This window comes from Anopheles marshallii, chromosome 3 (genome assembly GCF_943734725.1).
Source record: "Anopheles marshallii chromosome 3, idAnoMarsDA_429_01, whole genome shotgun sequence".
NCBI classification, from domain to species: domain Eukaryota; kingdom Metazoa; phylum Arthropoda; class Insecta; order Diptera; family Culicidae; genus Anopheles; species Anopheles marshallii.
The window spans coordinates 467232-488179 of NC_071327.1; the positions used below are offsets into that span (position 1 = coordinate 467232).

Genomic DNA, 20948 nt, shown 5'->3' on the forward strand with positions numbered 1-20948 from the left:
GCACTATTAGACTCACTCCATTCACTGCAGTTTGTCACATAAACTCGTTTCTGTTTCTAAGCGTATGTTTATAGGCATACATCCACACGAAATTTCAATCAAATATAAACACTTTTAACACTTTATGCCTGTTATTATGTTCTTATGCATCTCCATTGCATTGGGTTTCCCGCACTTCCAGACAACATTTTATCAAACTCGCGCACTGAACATCGACTGGATGCTGCTGGCTCAGCATTATGCTCCGGAGCTCCTGCTGCTCCTGCTGACGGCTGTATGTTATGATTTCGTGTAGGTAGATGTCTATGTGTGCGTGTGTGTGTGTGTGTTTTTGTCTACTACTACCCACACATCCTTCTCCCTTTCTCTCGCATGCCATCTCGTTCTCACCGTCTGTTTTCCTCATCGCAAATGGCATCGTCACCCCATTTTGCTATATGGCATGGCGCGTAGTTCGTTTTTCTTTTATCTGTCTCGTTGAGCTGACACTACTATGGCCTAGTTTTACCTGCTACGCCAAGTGTCCAAGCAAGAGGGCAGTAGATTTTCCTCGTAGGATGGAGAAAACGATTAGGTACTACGGTGCAATAATTCTGCATCCCACCGCGTTCAAAGTTTATATCCTGCGGGGCCAGGGCACCCAGACACACTCACACACAAACATTCGACTGGAACTTCGCTCCTGTATCGATCGTAAACGAGCTCTTTACAAATACATATGCGCGTAGCTTCCACATGCAGCATCAATGTGCATTCTGCATCATAGTGTGCAACTGCAACATAACCACCCCTTAAGAGCGCTACCATTTACGGCGTGGTGTGCCTTCGCGCTAGATGTACGTTGAAACGATGCAACGTTGAGGCTGGTCGGGTTCTCGTCACAAAACGCGTGTATGCGATGCATTTTCCTTCGAAACTTTTTCACTCCTACCATTTCCAGTTATGGTAGGACCAACATGACCAACAGGAAACACCAGGAAACAACCGGAAGCAAGCGGAAAAGTGGAGCAGAAACATGATGGAAGGCGTGTTTCCTTTCTCGCTACTATCACTACCAACAACTGATATTATGTGTTATCGTTTTGTTTGCGTTCGGTTGGAGGATTTTCGTGAATCAACGCTACAACCACTTGCTTGTTCTGGCACATAGGAGTGTCGATTTGAAAGAAAAAGTGCTTATATGCTTACCTTTCGGTTTGACTTTTTGTTTGTATTTGCCGGATATGTGGGTGTGCAGAAAAAAAATCACGAATACATACACCAACGGGAAACTATGTCTCGAGCTTCAACTGGGTTTAGCTGCAGCTTCACTTGTTTTATTGATAGCGGGAATGCTCGGGTTGCGTTTGTTCTAATTTTCATCAGGCATTAGACGTTAAATTAAATAATCGTACGCATACTACATCTAAGTATATAAAATATGGTAATTATTGCATATCGTATCTTCAATAATCATTAACGAATGCCGTTTTTCATGCAACAGCATGGTATTTGATGTTAAAATCGTATTTATTTGTACAGCTTTGTGCAGAAGACGCAAAATCGTGTTGCAAAAACAAACGTTAAAGACACAATTAAATAAAACGCTTAAACGGGCTAGGTGAATGGAAACGGGGTCGCTACTAGGGCTGTTTTTCCCTCCACAAAAATTGCAGTGTGCTACGCACTGAACATAAATGTACAACACAGCCCCACCCGAAACGATCTCTTTTCACCGCGGTGGCAATAGGTTTGGGCACTCCTGGCCCACGAATTATGGGCGGAAAATGTACGAGCGCATGCGTCGTAAACGTATGCGTCCCGTTGATGCTGGGGATCTCGCTGCCACTGAGAAGGTAGCATCTATTTGTATTTTTTTTCTCGCGACAATAATCTACAACTTTCTACAATAATTTCGCCAATCGTATAAAACTGTCTTGATGAATCATGGATAATATGTGCAATATTTTAGTAGTTAACCTGAACTTGGCGTCTTTTTCTTTCGTTGCGATTTTGAACTCTCCATACTACAGCTCCAAATTGGTGTTGATTTTGGAAGTCAAATAATTAACAGCCTTAATTGAATTCAAGCTATTTAAAAACAACCAGATGACCGTAAAACTGTCCGTCAAACAAAACACCCCAGCGAATCGCATCGAATCTTATCAGTATTGGGACCGTTCTTAGAATACATCCTATCTAAACAACAGCAGTTCTGTTTTACACTATACTACCAACCCGGCAGTTTTAGTTCCCAGAAAAATAAACATAATTACGGCAACATAACAAGCACACTACTGCCCCTTTTCCTGGAATGGACTCCTCTCCCGGAAGTAGTTCTGACGTGCGTGACGTGCATAAGCAGTGAACGGCGATCATCATTAGTGGTAATGGTGGTGTGGGTGGTTGGGAATGATGCTTTCCGCACACCATATTTTTGCGCATATGACGTACGCACCGGAATACACGCGTCACACCCATCCACATATCCACCCACTTACAGATAAGAACAAAGGCTGTACAATAAATGCGACACACTATTGCGCCCAATAATACCGGACGCACTCACAACCGGACGCAACAACCCCCCCAGCAACCACGCAACTCATGACCTGATTTTAAAATGCAATCACAACCGGACACCGGTCAGCACCTGCACATCCTGGTGGGTGGGGACAGAATTTGTTCTCCACGTTCCCTTCGACAACAACGAAACACTCACGTTTCGTAGTGTGATCAGGTGTGATAAGAGCATTCTCCTACGTCTCTGGAACGCAACAATAAATGAGATCAATCTCTATTGGAGCCGTTCCATTTGTTGTGCCGAGTTCTCGGTTCTCTCGTACAATGAGAGCAAAACCAACGAGCTGAATGGTCTAATAACTGACCATACGTGCCGTAAACTGCCACCAACATGCCATAAACTCGAATGGAAAGAAATCTTTCCAATGCATTTGTCTACATCATGAGATGTTGTACAGGCTCTTCGGAGCTCCAGTTGGCTAGAGTACGGTGACATAATTTAGACCGAATCGATATTTATTGATGAGACTATCGAGCACCATTCTAAGGAGAAGAATGTTCATAGGCAAATGGACAAAAGAGATTGGTTTATTTAGCCTAGTACGTCAAACCCACATTTGACAGGGCCTTATATTTTATATTCGTTTCATATGTATTTAACGTAAAGAAGTTTAACGTGTCTAAACTGAAACCACTTTTCAGTAGCCTCTAGCGTTCCTCTTTAGAAACCATATGCTGTTATTTGCCTGGCCTACATTTCATTGGATTGAGTAAGTTTTGTTTTTTTTTTTTACATTTCGCCCTGAAATTTATTACCACAGCCGTATGTCGCACACACGGGCTGCGTAAAGCTGCGAGAAAACAAACTGACCTTTAGGCAAAACATTCCATGCGACCATGTTTAAACCACAGAACCGAATCCGTTCCAAAAAGCTTACGGACACACACTCAGCTAAATAAACAACCGATTTTGTTTTGGGGGTCAAGAATCCAAAACAAACCACCCAAGAAAAAAAAGCTCACGCTCAATCCAGAATCAACACCTGTGCCTTCATACGAAAAGCAAAAAGAAAGGAAGGAGTTGAACAAATTAGTTGAACCGATGGAATGGCAACAAGAGGAAACAAACGCGACGTACCACAAATTGTATGAGAAGGCGAACACATGAAACGAACCTGGGCAGGTTGCAGTGTTGTCAAACTAACCCGTTGTCGACACACACGAGAACAGCACATTTTTCTAATGCGCAATTTGTGTGAGACGTGGTTCGTGACACGTGAACGTCAGCAGGTTCAGCAATCAGTTAGATGTAGCTAACCGCTCAATCTAGTATGGGAAAATTGTAGTTATGTCAATAAATTGCAATAAAAATTAAACAATTGTACAACTGTGGTTGCGAACATAAAACTGTGCGAAGCACCTCCCAAAGCTAAAATGGGCGGACAACCAATGGGTACCGATAGGGGCGGGGGGTGTTTGTTTGCGATTGAATTTTAAAGGGCGGTAGAACGATGGTCTCACGAGCTCGAACTTTCGGTGATCCCACGGACAACAAAACACGAGGGAGAAGGAGAAATACACTTACACACAAACAAACACTCACTCATAATATTACGCAATGCGAGGTGAGAGATTTCATTCATAACTTGGGCGTTTTGAAATGAGGCCGCCGCAGGGCCGGAAGTAGTCGATCGATTCTCACCGTTTCTGGTGCGTTCGGGAGGGGAGGGGGATTCAATAGATGTCGCATATATCCCACAATAAGGGAAGAAGAGGTGTTCATGTTCATGTGGTGATTCATGTTTTAGTAGAGTAATGGTTATTTTGCACTTTAGTGACAAGCTGGCCAGTATTTGAATCCATCAGGTCGGTAATGACGATATTTATTTGTTTTGTGAACGTTCTACGTGAAATATGTGAGTTTTGTGAGAAAATGAATGGAGATATAAGGTTGTCAAAGAATTCATCTCCAAAGTTGGTTGAACAGAGGAGACGCCCAATAATCGGTGGAGAGATGATTATGGGATTCCAATACAAAGAGAAAATCCACATCATGCGAGAGAGCGAGAGAAAAGTACGTGCAGCGAGATGAACTCGGCAATACGCTCTCATTCCGAAACGGTTCATGCGAGGGTTGATTCCAGTTACCCCCCCCCCGTACAGTGGAATAAAATGGCCCACACAATCTATCCCCCCCTTCAAACTTCATCCCTCTTCCCAAACAAAATGGCCCACACAATCTATCCCCCCATTCAAACTTCATCCCTCTTCCCAATCCCCTAGCACATCAACTGCTCAATCATGGTAGCTTACGTTCGACTTGCACTGGAATGACGCACAGTAAATTGTAACAAAGTTCTGCGCGTCAGTGTAATCATCAAAGAGCAAACAAGGCGACGACGGGATGGATGCATGTTGTTTGTTTTGATTGTATGCTTTGATTGAAGGTTTGTCATCTTTCTCTCTCTCTCTCTCTCACACACACACACACACACACACTCTTTATCCCACTCACTAACTCCCCTTTTCGCGCTTCTCTTTATCTGTAACATGCTAAAACGAACATATACGACTGCGTGCATTTTCGCGCCCTTGTGTTATACAGGATGCACTTGCATCATCACTTGATACCATTTTTTATCTCCCTCTTTCTTTCTATCTCTCCTGTAATTTCTACAATTCCACAACAAACCACCCTTGTAAGGTTTCCCCACTGCCCCATAATACCCTGCCGTCTCCGATTTGGAGGCCTGCCGGATGTTGTTTGTTTATCGGGTATACGCAGGTGCCGCACACTGCTCTATTGCATCATGAAAGCACTTGCACCTATTTGCATTACATTTGTGGGGAAACGAACAAACTGTTGTAAAATGGTAGCGGGAGATTTCTTTTTATTTTTACTAAGCAAAAACAAACAGAAATTGTAACAGTAAACAATAGGTAAACAATCATTGTTGAAGTCAAACAAATGGATGCATCTTGCAGAAAGGAAAGGAAGGAAATATTAGTAATTAGATCTGGGTCAAGAGCATTGCAAAATGTTCTTTTCCTCTTGACACACTGATGAAGTATCACACTCAACAAGAGGGACAAATGAAGAATAGTTATATGACATTTGCATCTTATTAGCAATTATGTACCACACATAATACATACTATACTATAACGTTGTACTGAACACATCGACGGTGAAAGATGTCCTTTGTACAGGGACGTGTCTATCATCAAACACCAGGCGACTCCATTCAATGCCCGTGGAAACTTCAAGGCAAGCAAAGGACATTAAACTTTCCATCTTTTTTATTAGTATATTCTTTTTTGCAGTACTGTATTTCGAAATGCTCTCTTACAGATTTTGATATATTTTACAACAAGTAATAATTACTATTAGAAATAGAATAAAACTCACATTTTTGATACAGTTGATATTCTGCTTCGTGTCGCCTTTTACTTCAAATTGCTCCGACGCAAAACATTCACATTAATATATAGGTTCACGTTGCCAATTTATAAACACGCACACACTCACAATGACCTTTCACGATGGACACTTTTGTACAATCTTCACCGCACATGCACAAACAAATTACAAATTCAACAAAACAATTCTGGACTATTTCTTCTAAAGCTTAACAACTGCACACACTCCACACTACACTTCCCCAGCCTCTCGTGCTTGAACACAAATTTTCACCACAATTTTACACAAACACGCACACTGTTAAGCGAAGTGAACACACACTTTCGAACACAACTGTTTTCTCACGCCACTCGGAGCGTGGCACACGGTTTTGGACAGGGCAATTATTTCCCAAAGTTTCAATTCGATCATTCACCAACATTACCATCTGATACGCGTTGTAGATGTATACGGTGCTGAACAGGCAATGGCTTGATGTGTTTTTAATGTCACAATCGTACAAATCACTTCGTTCTGTTTTTTTTTTTTTGTTTTTCGTTTATGCACAATTATGTTTATGATCAGTTTTTTTTATTCACAGTTTTACGAACACATTAATTGTTTTTGATTGCAAACGCTGGAAATAAACGATTAAAACATATGAGATGCATGTGATAAGATAAATGTAGATGCAGTGATATTTAAACCTTTGATGATAAGTCTCAACATACGATTAATTTACATTTTTTCCCCTATAAAGGGAACATTACAAAAAAAAATGATTCAAATGTGTACATATACAAGACAAGTGTCAAATAAGCGATAAGCAAACGTAGATGATAAAACAACGATTTATTAATTTAAGAGTACATAATACATACAAAAAAAACAATAAAAAGCATATTAATATCCATATCACATATAATCAAATATATTCAAAGAATATACAGCAGATGCAAAACAGAATAAAGTAAAGCGCGAACCATCCTGAACCTACATAGGACAAAAGAAACCATGATGCAGCACCACCACGCGCCAGTTACAAGTCAACTGTAATAAAATTGCAAGACTTGCAAGATGAATCACCCCCTCAGGCGGAATCCACAAATGGAGAAAGAATAAAGACAGAATAAAACAAAAACAACATAACAGTCTCGCAAAAAGGAACACAAGAAGGGAAAAAACCCACAACTATTCCTCCTCAACCCAAATGTTGCCCCTGCTGGCGGTACTTATTTCCACAACCTACGACAACGCGTACCAACGTTGAGGTGCGCGCATCGTGTGAATGCAGTTCAATTTCTCTCTGTCTCTCTCGCACTCGTATTCGTGCATCCACTGCCAATACGCCGAACCCCGTTCGCTCTCACTTTCCTTCGTCCTTCCCATCTGTAGTCGACCACCCGCTATTTGCGGTGCATTTTGAAATGACTTTCAGGGATGGCTCTCTTCCCTACATCGGGGCATCCAATTTGCTTGGGGCGCGGCACCCTGTTCCCCCAAACCCAATGGTTTAATGTTTTTGCGTTTTACTCATTTCACTCGTTGGCCCCTCCCGGTTGGCCTTCCTTTTGGCTCCAACCCCCCTCGCGTCTGTCTACGGCCACAGACGTCGATGACTTCGTTTTTCCCCTACCGACCTGCACCAGCACCGTCTTGTTTTTATTTTTGTTCTGCGATCCATTTGGCTCTTTTTTATTCTTGGTATATATCGTGTGTGGTCGACGACTGAAAAATACAGTGCGAATCGATATTCGATATTACTTCCTTTTATTAGAAACAACCACATAACATAGGCACATCAAAAATAAAGTAGGACTAAAAATTAAAAAAAAAAACATATCCATCATTCAAAGCTTTATAATAAGAAATAGCAACAATTATAAAAAGATTTATATTAAAAGTGTAAAAAAGGCCCGAGATAAGGCAATTTGCAAGGAGGAAATGCCTTGTAAAATTTGTAAAAAAAAATACGAAAATACGGCAAATGCCGTCATATTGGAAGATATAAATTCATTAATATTTAATAATTAAAAAGATTTGTTAACAAAAAATAGGAAGATATTTGTACATTTGAAAATCAAAAATGAAATTAAAATATTTTGTAATAAAATGCACTCCAACAAAAAAAAAAAAAAACATTGAACATACCAAAACTATAGAACACTTATCAATGTTGTAATATGTGGATCACTAAAGAACCACATTAACTGCGCATCGGAACAGAGAACAACATTGATCAAATACTTCTTCAAAACAACATCCAACGAAAGAAGCCAATCCCCTAATGATTCTTATTATCGAGGGCACCAAGCGCAAAGAGGTCGGGCGCGTCATGCCGATGAACCCCAGACAGCTAGGGCCGCCAATCCCGAACTCCCCCCATACGTTGGTCAATGGTGCACACCGACAGATTGCATTTCGAGCAAGATGCATCCACTTCATCACATGGTCCCCGATTCCGTGCCATGCTAGTTCGCTTCACTGCGAATTCGTGGCAGGTGCCGCAGTGGATCCTTTTTTACCGGGAGCGCTGCTCTTATGAGGCAAACGGAACAGAAAGAAAAAAAAAAACATTAAGACGAGTTACTCTATGGGCCCCGTATAGACGATGTGGCTAGTGAAAAGTGTATGATTCTTTGATCGAAAAGCGAAACAGACGGACAGCATGCAGGCACGGAAAACAACACGTATGGCATACAAAGAAAGGTTTATCGAACAGCTGCTTGGAGAATGCTGTTAGTCAGACTGGTTTCGTTGTTACGGACGACGAAATGTTGTTCTGAACGTCTAGGAGAAAAAAAGGAAGATTGATTAAAAAATGCAAAGTGTTTAAGTTCAAAGTGTTTAACTCCTCCTTAAATGTTGGTGTACCTTTAACCGGTACATTTAATCAACAGTACATGTAATATTATATATAATTTGTATACCGTAAATTTGTGATTAAAAAATATGTTAAAACCATAAACATACAGTTTAAAGGATCGATATAAAACAATGCTTAAGAAATGTGTAAGTAACTAATGAAAGAAACATCATTACACAGAACATTAAGCATTTTAACGAACGCCACTAATAGCAGTGACATTTTCAAACTTCTATTTGCAAACATTATTTCTATTCCCGAACAGTGGCATCGTAAATACTGCAACCAACTGCAACGCACTTTTTAGCCTTCAGACAGGAAGTGCAGTCGATGCGAGTGAGGTGAGTGGAACAACACAGCGGAGCAAACCAAAACAAACCACATCAAGCCAAGACACGGCTACACGGCAAAGGTACATTAGGTAAACAACTTCTGCGTCTGCCCTCTTCCTTCAAACTGCCCCCGCCAGTGCGAACATGTACCGGATGAGCGACCAAACCCAACGTAGCAAATGTTGAGTCTAGCTATTACTCTAGCTCACTTTGCCGCAACATACACCACGTACCTCTCGGGTGCTTTTACGTCGCAGAAAAGTGTTTCAATTTTTTTTGCTGTTTTGTTTTATTTTGTTTCTTCCCTCCCATGCATCAATGCACCACCGAGTAAAACACATGCATTTGCAGGTGAGAGTGTGGATGAAATAAATATGCAACGAACTTCAAGGCAAGTACCGCCACACTGTCAAAGGGAGTGTGTAGACAGCGTGCAGTAGTTCTATGCATGTCTGAAGGGAGGACCAGACCAAGTACGATGCAGCCGTCGCAAAAACAAAACAAAACCCCGTTTCAGGGTGCCCCAGCCAGCCATCCCTATCTCCCCTTCCCACGAATGAGACAGACGGGGCCCAACGGAAGGCACGACCCGAAAGGAAGAAGTGCAACTACAAAACGAGAGTAAACAACGTCGTAAAAATACACCTCTACTACGGACGCAAGCGCGTTGCAATGCGCGCACCGTTTTGCACAATATTGCACACAGTGCCGCCACGTTCCCCTGAGCTCAGTTCTCAAAGAAGTGCATCCGTGCCGAGAGACAGACGCAGTGAACGAGAGCGAAACACCCAAGCACACACACACTCACCTGGCAAGACGTAAATGCTACGTAGTAATAAACACGTAGTAACGGGTTCAAGGAATGGAAACAGCAAAGAAGCAGCGAAAAGAAATGCAAATGTGTATTACGCTGTCCGGGAGCTTTCATTCTCAAAGCGCGCGTGCAAACCAACTGGGCCAGCTACACCATTTACGTTTGTGCAACGTTGTGCACTTTTTACTGGCTCCAATCTACAACTTTTGCTTGCAGTCGCAGTACAACTACAGCCATCATAGGCTCTCTGCTATGGTGCCTGGGAGTTTCGCTGCCACACATACATGCTCTAAAGATGTCCATTTAATTGATGTCATCAAGTGGACCGTTGACGGATGGCGGTGGGGAAGCGAGGGTGGTGATGATGGCGCATCCGCAAGGTATATTGAAGGTAACATTAAAAACATCCCCCATCTCAAACTACATCTTCTCAACAGAGCCTCATCGGCAGAGCACCGAAGCAAACCGAACAAATAGCGAATTTCTGCTGAAGAAAAGAACATGTACTATGAAGCGTTCTTCCTTGAAAACTCATTGTACCATTGCGGGTATTATCATTCAGTAATTTTCTCAACTTTAAACCTTATCGAAAATATCAAGATTTAAGTATCAAAGTTAAAATATTATTTACACACGCAACACTAGATAGTATCATTTACTAGTTACATAACCTTCTTAACGTGCATTATTTGTATCTTCTAAATATTTTACATAAAAAAAATTTAAAGAAAACCCAAATTGAACGCTATAATATCATTAATATAGGTAATTTGAAAATCTAGAAAACAGTGTTTAGCGCTTGGAAATATATAAAATAGAGCAATACTAATATAAGTGCATAAACCTCCTTTATTTATACTATTGCGTCATATGACACAAGTTTGCCTTAATCAAATACAACATGGAAGATCTTCTACAAGCATACACCGGTTCGCGTTTGATAATTCGATCGGGTCCACCAATCCATTCACACAACACACCTTACAATCTGGTTCAAGCCCTCTGCTGGGGGGAAACACATGACAAAACATAATAATTCCAACTGTACTCGTTGTAACTGTTTCCCTTAAGGCGTCCTCCGTCCCCACCTCTCCTCTCTCCCCTACTATACTGGCAGGTGAACGATATCGCTTAACATCGTATCGATAAGCAGCATACGCAGCAACAAAACGTGCTTTTTAATTCAAAATGGGAAAAGCGACTACATCTTATGTATGTATGTGTGTGTGTGCGTAGAGCCCATAGTAGAGGGTTAAAATAAAAACAATCCACAATGCACTATCCAATGCAGAACGGGCGATGCAAAATGTGCTAAGTATTACACCAACTTAACGGTGAAGTTACAAGGCGAACGGCTGAATATGGAGGTAAAAGTCCACTAAACGATTGTTTACAGTGAGGTTGCACATTTATCAGCCGGTTTGTAACGCCACAACGAAAGCCGCAGACAATGAAAGGAAGGTCGAACGCGAACCTATCAAATGACAACAAACAACCACCACCACGCATAACCCTGCAACTGGCCCATCGCACACACCATCGATTTGTTGGTTTGTCCTAATGCAAAACAGACAGTAAAATGACTCGAATGCAACGGAACTTCTGAATAATGCACACACATAACGAACGGTGTGTGGAACTGTATATCCACAAATTCAACACTTATCGATATGGTAATTAATATATTTCATTGCAAGACGTTTAAGGACAATGTTGTTTGAATTGAGCAGGGAAAATCAATAATCTGCATCAATGTTTCAACTGAATACATCGAACAATAATCAATCGTTCAGTTAAAAATTCACGAATCAGTGAAAATTTAAAAAAACTGAATGATTCAGAAAACGCAAATAATTCATGATGTATGACTCTTTGAAGATTCAGGAATGTGTAACAAATTTTAAAGTTAAAGTTAAAATGATTCTCCATTGATTTTCTCTTCATTTAACATAACAAAACTTTAAGACGTTATGCTGTAGTCATTTGAAACTGTACTCTAGTGCGAATGTTAAAACTTTTATCATTCCGGATGAATTTTTTGATCATCTATTGCTTGTTGATTTAATCTAAATTGTTAGCAAATGAAAATTTCTTGATCTTGAATCATGAAACATTTTAAAACAATACAACAACAGCACTATATAAAAAAACTAATATGACTGCCCCATGGTAATATATAGCGCAGATACCACTAAAAAACAAACAACATTTTAACAAGCGCCTTCTCTGACGCAACCGCCCTTCACACACATTCGTTACCCTCCTGATCACCCTTTCTCCCATGTTCGGGTGTTGCTATCGATTATCCATTCCCTTGGAACGCCCCGATGTTGTAGAGAAAAGGGGCTTAAAAAGCGTGTCAAGTTTTTGTTTTGCACACTTTGCTTACCAGCACCCGCTTCCCTTTGTCCAAACCCTACACCAATCCTCCCCCGCCTCCCCTCAACCCCACGCACATACACACACTCCACAACGTGCGCTGATATGTGTCTCGCTTTTGCCCAGTTGTTTCGTAACAAAAACACAACACATCTCCCCATAACCGCCACCGTCCGGCCACTCGCGCCCATCAACCACCGATGAATCAAAACAAAACATTGCGCTCGCACCTCACACACATACAGCTACGCCGACGCGCTCATTCAAAATACCAACACAACCACATACACATAGGCGCGCCCGATCACGCAGCAAGCATTTCATTCATACGGGCGCCTGCGCACCACCAGCCAGACGCGTTTTGTCTGCTCGCATTCCGACGTAATAGAAAGGAAAAACAACGCACACAATAACGCGCGCTAAGGGTGTGCGCGAGGTGTTAAAAATAAGACGAAATATTGGACCTGGATGTAATTCAATATACAACAAGTGAAACAATTATGACAATTATAAATATTGGAGTTGTTCTTTTACTATGATGTGGCAACTTCCATCTTTTTTTACAGAAAGCAGACACGCAAAACATTTCACTTCTTACACGCACACATAAACGCGCGCGGGTACGCACAATAGCCTGGGTAAGCTCGAATTTCACAATTTTTCGATTGGAGATAATCGAGTAGGGGGGGGGAGAGATCGAGCGCGTTTATGATAAACATGAACAAAACCAGAAACATTGTGCAACGCTCCACAAAACGAGCATGTAGCAAACAGGAACAAGGGAACCGTTAAGCAGCACGAAAGGAGCAACGGAGCAGCACAGCAGCCATAGCAACGCCGCGACACATCGCCATGGAAAAGCGTACTCAGAGTGTGGGTCGGAGAAGAAAAGCTAAGAGGGAGATGGTACGACTGCGGATGCCACTGCACCTGCTCGATGATGATGATGCTGCTGCTGGTTGGTAGCACAAGACGAAAAGAGCATAGAAGAAAAAAGTGCTTTATGCTGAAGAGTGTGAGTGAGTGGCTGAGGTCATGACAAGGCTGCTCGCTCGCTCGCTCTCACCACGTCGAGGTACGCTTATTGTTTTTTTACTCAAACAGAACTCGAACAAACAGAAAAAAGTGCGTATCATCTTTGAATTACGGCGATGAAACACTTTAGATCAAAACCCCACCAACACAACCTTAATGCTGCACGAAAAACAACAACAAACTGATCTTATTACTTTCGGCTTCCAGTTTCGGTGAGATGTGCAAAAACAGAAAATACAAAACCCTCAAAGTACACAGCGGCCACATTTGTTTTATGAACTGAGGCTGGAACAAAAATGGCGGTATTCGATTTTCCATTTGCCAAATACGCAATGATGGTTGCTTTTCGTTTGCTGTTTTTCCCATTGCAATAAAAAAATCGGATAATTTCTGTAAATCTGCCAACTGTAATGAGCTTCGGAAATTCACATCCAGATTGCTTTGCTTTTAAAAGCTTGTTTACCGATTCTAGTTTTATGTTCTTCACCAACACACACGCGGCGTTCTACGCATTTTTAGGCACACACACACACACACATTTACATTCAGACCAAATATTTTTGGTTAGCAAAGCTGTGAAAACACTGCTTACGGTGCATTTTGTTCTATTATTTAATGTTTTTCTGTCTCACACGCGTCAACGCGTTCAACGTGTTCACTCACATACACACACACATGCCCGCAGCCACAAACACACATACACATTAAGACACGCATCACAGCATCATGGTTTTTCCTGGAAATTTCATTTCACATCGTTTTGTTGATGTCGAATTCCTGGAATCATTGGTAGCAGCCACGACACCGACGACGATGACGACGCTTCATGCTCATGGCCAGCATCAACACGCATGTTTTTCCTTATGAGTGTTATCATGCGGAAGGGTTTTCCCCGTTTGATTGATTGCACACTGGACAAGCACTTGCAACGCAGCATCGGAACGGACATTTTTGTTTACGAGCCTTCCTCTGCACGTTTTCAAAACAAACGGAAACACGGCAGTATAAACGCACGCGCTGTTGCTCTTTTTTTGTTTAGCATCCGAAAAGTGCGGAGGAATGGGGTCAGTTCTTTCTGCCTCGTCTCACTCACTGTCTCTACCTCATTGTCCCTCTCTCGCGCTCAACACATACTGCGCGCTTGTCATAGGCAAATCAACAAACAACACACCAATAATAATCTCAGCAAACCAATCTGGCGGGCAAGTGATGAGAATGAAACAACAACTGCAACAACAATCTGCAACACCGCGCTAGCAACTTCGGGCCCGCTACAAAAAAAGCGCCACAACGCACAGCAACGCATGGGAACGCGTTGAAAAATCGCACACCCCGAGAGCACACACCACATATACACAGCACCCACAGATTGGGAGGGAAATGATGATTTGACCGCGGTAACCTGTGCCCATCCACTAAGTAACCGTTGCAAAGCAATCAGTACGGGTTACAGCTACTTACGAACCATATTTTGCAAAGTTTAACACCGTTTTACACACTTTTCTTGATACGAAATGCGGGAGCGACACTTTTCACTCGCAGTACAACCGCGTCCATCTTGGTTTTTGGAGTAATCACAAAATATTCCGCCTCACGTCTTGGCATTATCCGTGCGACGAGCCGCCGACACGCACACACAGCACAAGCAAGTGGCTGCAAACACTGTACGTGCGGTAGGATAGTTGTGTGAAAGAGCGAACGCTGCACCTATACACTGCCAGCGAGAATCATAACAAATCACACACACTACCACGCGTTTCGACTGCATCGTGTTTCCGACGGAATGAAAAAAATATTGTTTTTCAAATCCCAAGCACAGCACAGTGGTCACGCTTAGCTGATCGTATTTTATGTACAATTTCAAAAAGATTCTACGATTGGTTGGCAACATTCAAATAATATTTTATCAATTTTGACATCATTTGAGGACCTTACAATACAAAAACATGTGTTAAATGCGTTGAACCGGTTACATCTATTATAATGGTTTTGATGGGGGGTTTCTCATAAATTTAATTTTAGCTTACATAGTACAATTTACTTACCAATTCTTCAAAATAGCAATGTAAATCTTCTACAAAAATAAAGTGGAGCGTTTGTTCTTGTGAAAGACTCGCTTTTTACAGTACAAAAAAGACTGATGCTATGGTACGCCTAGTGTTGGGTAAAGTGCTGGTGTGCGCACAGTGCGCACAGCACACCTTACTGTGCGCACAGCACAGCACAGTGCTTGAAGTGTGCGCACAGTGCTCGCCTGAAACACTGTGCGCACGGTGCTCGCCTCAAGCACTGTGAGCCTTCAACCACGTATTGTAGTGCGTGAAAAGACGCGTTTTTTGATTCCTAACAACTTTGTGGAACATCATGTTCGTCTATCTCTTCAATTTTTTGAGCTATTCTCAAAAAAAACTAGTGGCCTGATAGTCATGGTACAGAACAGCCCTCTACAATGCTTAAAGCGAGCACTGTGCGCACAGTGCTTGAGGCGAGCACTGTGCGCACAGTGCTTGTGGCGAGCACTGTGCGCACAGTGTTTCAGGCGAGCACTGTGCGCACAGTGCGCACAGCACACCTTGGTGTGAGCGCGTGTGCGCACAGCACACTGAATTTTGCTACTTTACCCAACACTAGGTACGCCTAATTGTATGCAATAGACCAAACATGTGTTTTGTTGGAAAAATCGGTTTTGAGTGATGATTTCTTTATTTATCCAGTGTTTAGGGGTTTGGTATTAACATAGTGTGATTATGGAAGTAAAAACATTTCCATTAAAGTTTTTGTGTAGGCAAGTTAACGATACTTCTCAACTCAAATCAACTTCTGATAAGTTTAGACTCCACACATTTACGCAACAATGTCTGATTGCGCTCATGCGCTCGCGTGTCATCGCGCCAATGCGACTCATAGATTGGAGACAACATTTCTACCATATTACCCTGCTATCCCTCTTGATAAACTCACCTTGATCATGCATGATTTGAGATGTGAGGCGATTAGGACAACAATATCTAATCTAGCACACTATAATTTGTGGATTTCTGCTAAAAAATAACATTAGTATACCTTTTGCCCAAAATAAATATATTTAACTATATTGTTTACTGCACAACTGTTCTAAACCACACCAACAAAAGCTGTGCTTTATCAAGTTTCCATTCTGCTCGAAAGTTATACACCGCTGACCTCTCGAATCCAATCGCGCACGGCCGATACGCGTGCATTTACACCCGGGAAGCCTGGTTTAGCACATCCGTGAGCAAAGGAAACCACTCCGACTAGGAGATCATCCACCACCAGCGGACCACCGGAATCACCCTGGCACGTGTCACGGCCACCACCGATAAAGCCCGCACACAACATACGCTCCGAGATGTGCTCGATTCGACGGTACGCTTTTTGGCAGTTATCACGATGGACGATCGGCACGAAGGTGGCACGCAGGATCAGGTTCGAGTGATACACGTTCAGCGTCTTGCCCCAACCGGAAACCATCGCCTTCGACCCTTCCACCGGATCCTCTTCGTCCTGTTCAGGCATCTCAATCGACGCGATTGTCTGACCATTTAGTGGTAGCGGATCCGCCAGTTCGACCAACGCCACATCGGCTTCGTTCGTGGTTACATCCCAATCCGGATGGAGCACAACGCGTTTAGCATTGCGGATAATGCCATTATGTTCCTTGTACGTTGATCCGGCTCTAATGGACACCTGTGAAGCAGCGACCCCTTCCAAACAGTGGGCTGCGGTTAGGATCCAGTTGGCAGAAATGATCGAACCACCGCACGTAGGATGCTCATCTTCTCGGAGAGAAATTTGGAACGGAGCCTCCGAAATGTCAATCGGGAAACCACCCACAATCTGACGCGGTGGCACTACTAAGCGCGCTGATGCGACTATAAATGGATGTAAAGAAATTAAACAAAATAGTTAACTAACGCCTGATACACCTATTCATAAAAAATGTCACGAAGGAAAAGCTTACCCATTGCTACAACCAGCAGCAATCCGAAAGCCAAAACGAATCGATTCGCCATCACGTAGCTGCAAAACTTCCTTGCGTATAGTTTATTGCTTTATAGTCTATTAAGAAACCTGCTGTGTTCGGAAATATGCTTCGAAAACTGATGCAGACAGAGAGTAATTGCTCTGATTTTATACCTCCTTAGAAGGAAGACATATTACTTAAGACGGGTTTAGTGTTATCAATCTAGACAGATGGCGCATGCATGGGCAAAAGCCACTTAAGATGCACAATTCGCGCGGCAAGAACTGTTAGCCAAACCAAAAAAAGAGTCGGTTTTATGATCGGAAATGACCGTCAGAACGCGTCCGCCTAGACACATGCGTAAGTTGTTGATTCTAGACTGGTTGCACGTGGGCAACAAGCAAAGATATGCCCGCATCTCGAGTACAGGAAGCTTATCAACGTGTGTCCAAGAGCGGTTAGATCGTTTGACAGCAATGAAGTAGCCTCATACGGATTCAATCAATTTTAAGCGCATTAGGATCAATTGTTATCTTTCAAGTAGTTCTTGCTTAACAGTAAACCATTCCGCTTTACCTTCTCCAAGTGCCTCATCAAGCATTGGTAAGTTGTTATACAAATAAATGTGTAAATTTGTTTGCGTAATACTACCGTAAGCGATCGCTAGCAAACACTTCGCTAGTAAACACTGAAAAATAAGTTTGAACGCATTTCGTAATTAGTTTCCTCACTGCAGAGAAAAAGGAAAACGAAACAAAATAATAGAAACGAAGCAGTATAAAGTATTACAAAATTAATAATTAAAATATGTGAGCGAATTTATCAAACAACTTTTAAGAATGGTAGAGTAGTACTCTGATATGGTTTTCGGATAGAAAATAGAATCTTTCATTACACAGACGACTTGCGGAGAGAAAGCAGAGAAGCACTTGTATTAAATTTGTTAAGTTATGTTCTAGGTTGACATTCAAATTGAACTTCCGATAACCTACGTTCTTTTGGAGGATAATTTGTTAGAGTTCTAGTAAACTTGATAATACGCAGACAAGGTATGAATCAGAAAGTAAGTTATAGCGAAGTACTGATATACGCTGCAAGATAATAAGAAATTTGGCTAACTAACAAAATTCATTCGTAGCCTTGATTGTTGGCGGGAAAATCCCAGACATCCACTCATGTTAAGCATCGATCGTTTTGCAACCTCCCTGTGTGTCACCCGCAGCACAACAACGGTCGGAACGAGTATCCTTTCAAAATACTCCACCATCGTTGGCGCCTAGTGCCACAAGGAATTGCGCCTTATTTTTCGCATAGTGCGTACGCGCCACTTTTCCCGCAACAGTATGTGTGCGCGCGTGTGATTTTGCGTGTGTATGCGAAGAGGATGAAAAAAATTGTGCGTTTGTGTTAGTGTGGTGTGGCGAAACCCGGGAAAAAACAGAATCGTATGCTGCGGCAGATCAAGGTATGGAAGGACAAAATTGCCCCCAATATACGCATTAACCCACTCGATAAGAAATGTTCAATTGTTCGTACATCGACTTTTTCCTTACCACTGACTAATTCTTTAACACTTAACTTCATGCATATGGAGCAGGCAAAGGGATGTGCGGCTACCGGTTTACTCGCATTGGCAACGCCCATTCTAGAAGCGGCATGATCACACTGCCGGTAAAACCCAAATTGCAAAATGGCCTTCGGTTGTGGCAGGACGATTGGAAGACGTCAGCGAAGAGGGAAGGCGACGTAAACATTCCACAGCATGAAAAGCTCATCTCCAATCCGCTAATGCAAGATGTTCTCGGATTTAATTTCGACGGCTACGGCGTGGGTACACTGCGGTGGCCAATTATCGGACCAGCATGTATCGATTAGTACGCTAGTCTATTTATAAACAAATTGTCCTAGATACCGACTAGCGGAACAGCGTCATATCCGCCCGTTTTCGCTACCAGGCGCCAAGGCCGGCAGGACTACACGGGTGATGGGCGGAGAACGTAGCAGCAGACTGACCCTGCCCTGTCCTAAATCCCTTTAACACACACACACACACATACACCTATACTTCAGAGCGCTGACACTTGGAAATGGAGCAACATTTTGGAGACGTAATAAAAGAGCGAGCTAGCAGGTTACCCTGTGGGATGCTCCATGTGGAGCAAGGAGCACGGAACGACCGAACCGTGGAATGGGAACAAACGTAGTAAACCGAGCCCAACATACGCCGGTGCGCATGCTGAGGCTCTCGTTTGAGTGGTGGTTGAGGTTGTACCGCGTGTATCGATTATCGTTTACAGGCTGCAAAGGCATCCTACGGGCGTATGCATTCGGGTAGGTTATGCCTGCGAAAGAGCCACCGTAACCAACCGCCCGGTCCACTCGGTACAGAGACATCCACTCATGTGATTCCAAGCATCCGTAAGTATTATTGCGCCGTTGCTCTTCCCGGAAAATATGGTGTTTTGTTCTTGGTACAAGGAAGATGTCCTACGCTAATGGCATGGGAAATTGAAATGGGTTGTAAAGTATTGTAATGAAAATGGGCATCACTTACGTCATCGATCTTTCGAAGTTGTGCAGGTATTTTTAAATCATTGGGATAAGCTATAAGCTTTCATACGTCATGGTAAAATGCTGCACATGAGAGTAACTACGTATTAGCTCACACTCGAAAACATGAATTGAATTTTAAGAGAGTACACATTTTGATTGATTTATTTTTTTCCGGAATAGCCAGGATTGTATATTTAGTGTAGAATCGCTTGGTATTTGATATCACTAGTATAATTCATTATTTTCCTTACTTTGAAATATCTTATCAACATATCATTTATCCAGTTGCAGATCACTTCATTATTTAATTGACTTGTAAGTTATTAGTATAGAATTCAATAGTGCAATATTTGAATAATGAAAAAAAAATTTGTCATTGCTCATTTGTAGTGTTTTACAAATCGCTAGTTGTGATTGAAATTATGTGAGAAACAAACAGCTTTATTAAAAAACATCATTCAGTAAGTTCTCATTCGGCGCACTTATTCAGTTGTGGCTCTAGATTTCGCATACACAAGTGTGCATTTAATCAACGGACCAAATGGTATCATTTCGGAACCTATCGAATTTATTTATTTATATATATTTATCGTTAGAACGGCTATACGGCCCAGCCGTCTAACTCTTATAAACTATACTTAATATCTAGTTTTTCAACAAATTAATATGTTGCTATGTGGTGGGAAGACATTTCCTTCTCCTTCTTAGGATACACCTCATCCTAGGTGGACTTGGTAGACATTGTTCTTTCCTTTTGGGATCTCCTAATCTCCTTCTTTTGGCGGACTTCGGATGGATCGGATATGAAGGCTGGCAAACTTCATCGTACTTTAGATGGAAATAAGCGAATGTGGTGATTACACTTAAGCCAGTCACTTGTCGGCAACTTGGCGATCTCGCCTTCGCTGTCGTCCGTGTGGACTAATATCATAAATACATAATGTATCTGTCGCAAAGAGCGTACCAGACTGCGTCATGGCAGCGTCTGTCTCAACCGTCTAAGCGTTCCTATTGTAACCTCGACAATAGTAATAGAACAAATAATAAGAATGATGACAAAAAAACATTGTACAAACATCTGT

General features: G+C 42.2%; 1 protein-coding gene across 1 annotated transcript; it reads right to left on the reverse strand.

Moving 5' to 3' along the window:
- Positions 1 to 16496: 16496 nt before the first annotated feature.
- On the reverse strand, positions 16497 to 17362 carry LOC128715509 (trypsin-4-like). Its single transcript, XM_053810415.1, has 2 exons — positions 17311 to 17362; positions 16497 to 17221 (listed from the first exon to the last, which is right to left on the reverse strand). Exons 1-2 carry the CDS (start codon positions 17360 to 17362, stop codon positions 16497 to 16499), a joined length of 777 nt encoding a protein of 258 aa, XP_053666390.1.
- Positions 17363 to 20948: the final 3586 nt, after the last annotated feature.

Bases quoted from the DNA above. Each gene is read 5' to 3' on its own strand.
- LOC128715509 (XM_053810415.1), bottom strand. From the start codon at position 17,362: ATGGCGAATCGATTCGTTTTGGCTTTCGGATTGCTGCTGGTTGTAGCA. The intron at 17,222-17,310 runs GTAAGCTTTTCC...ATCCATTTATAG, and splicing joins GCTGCTGGTTGTAGCAATGG to TCGCATCAGCGCGCTTAGTA.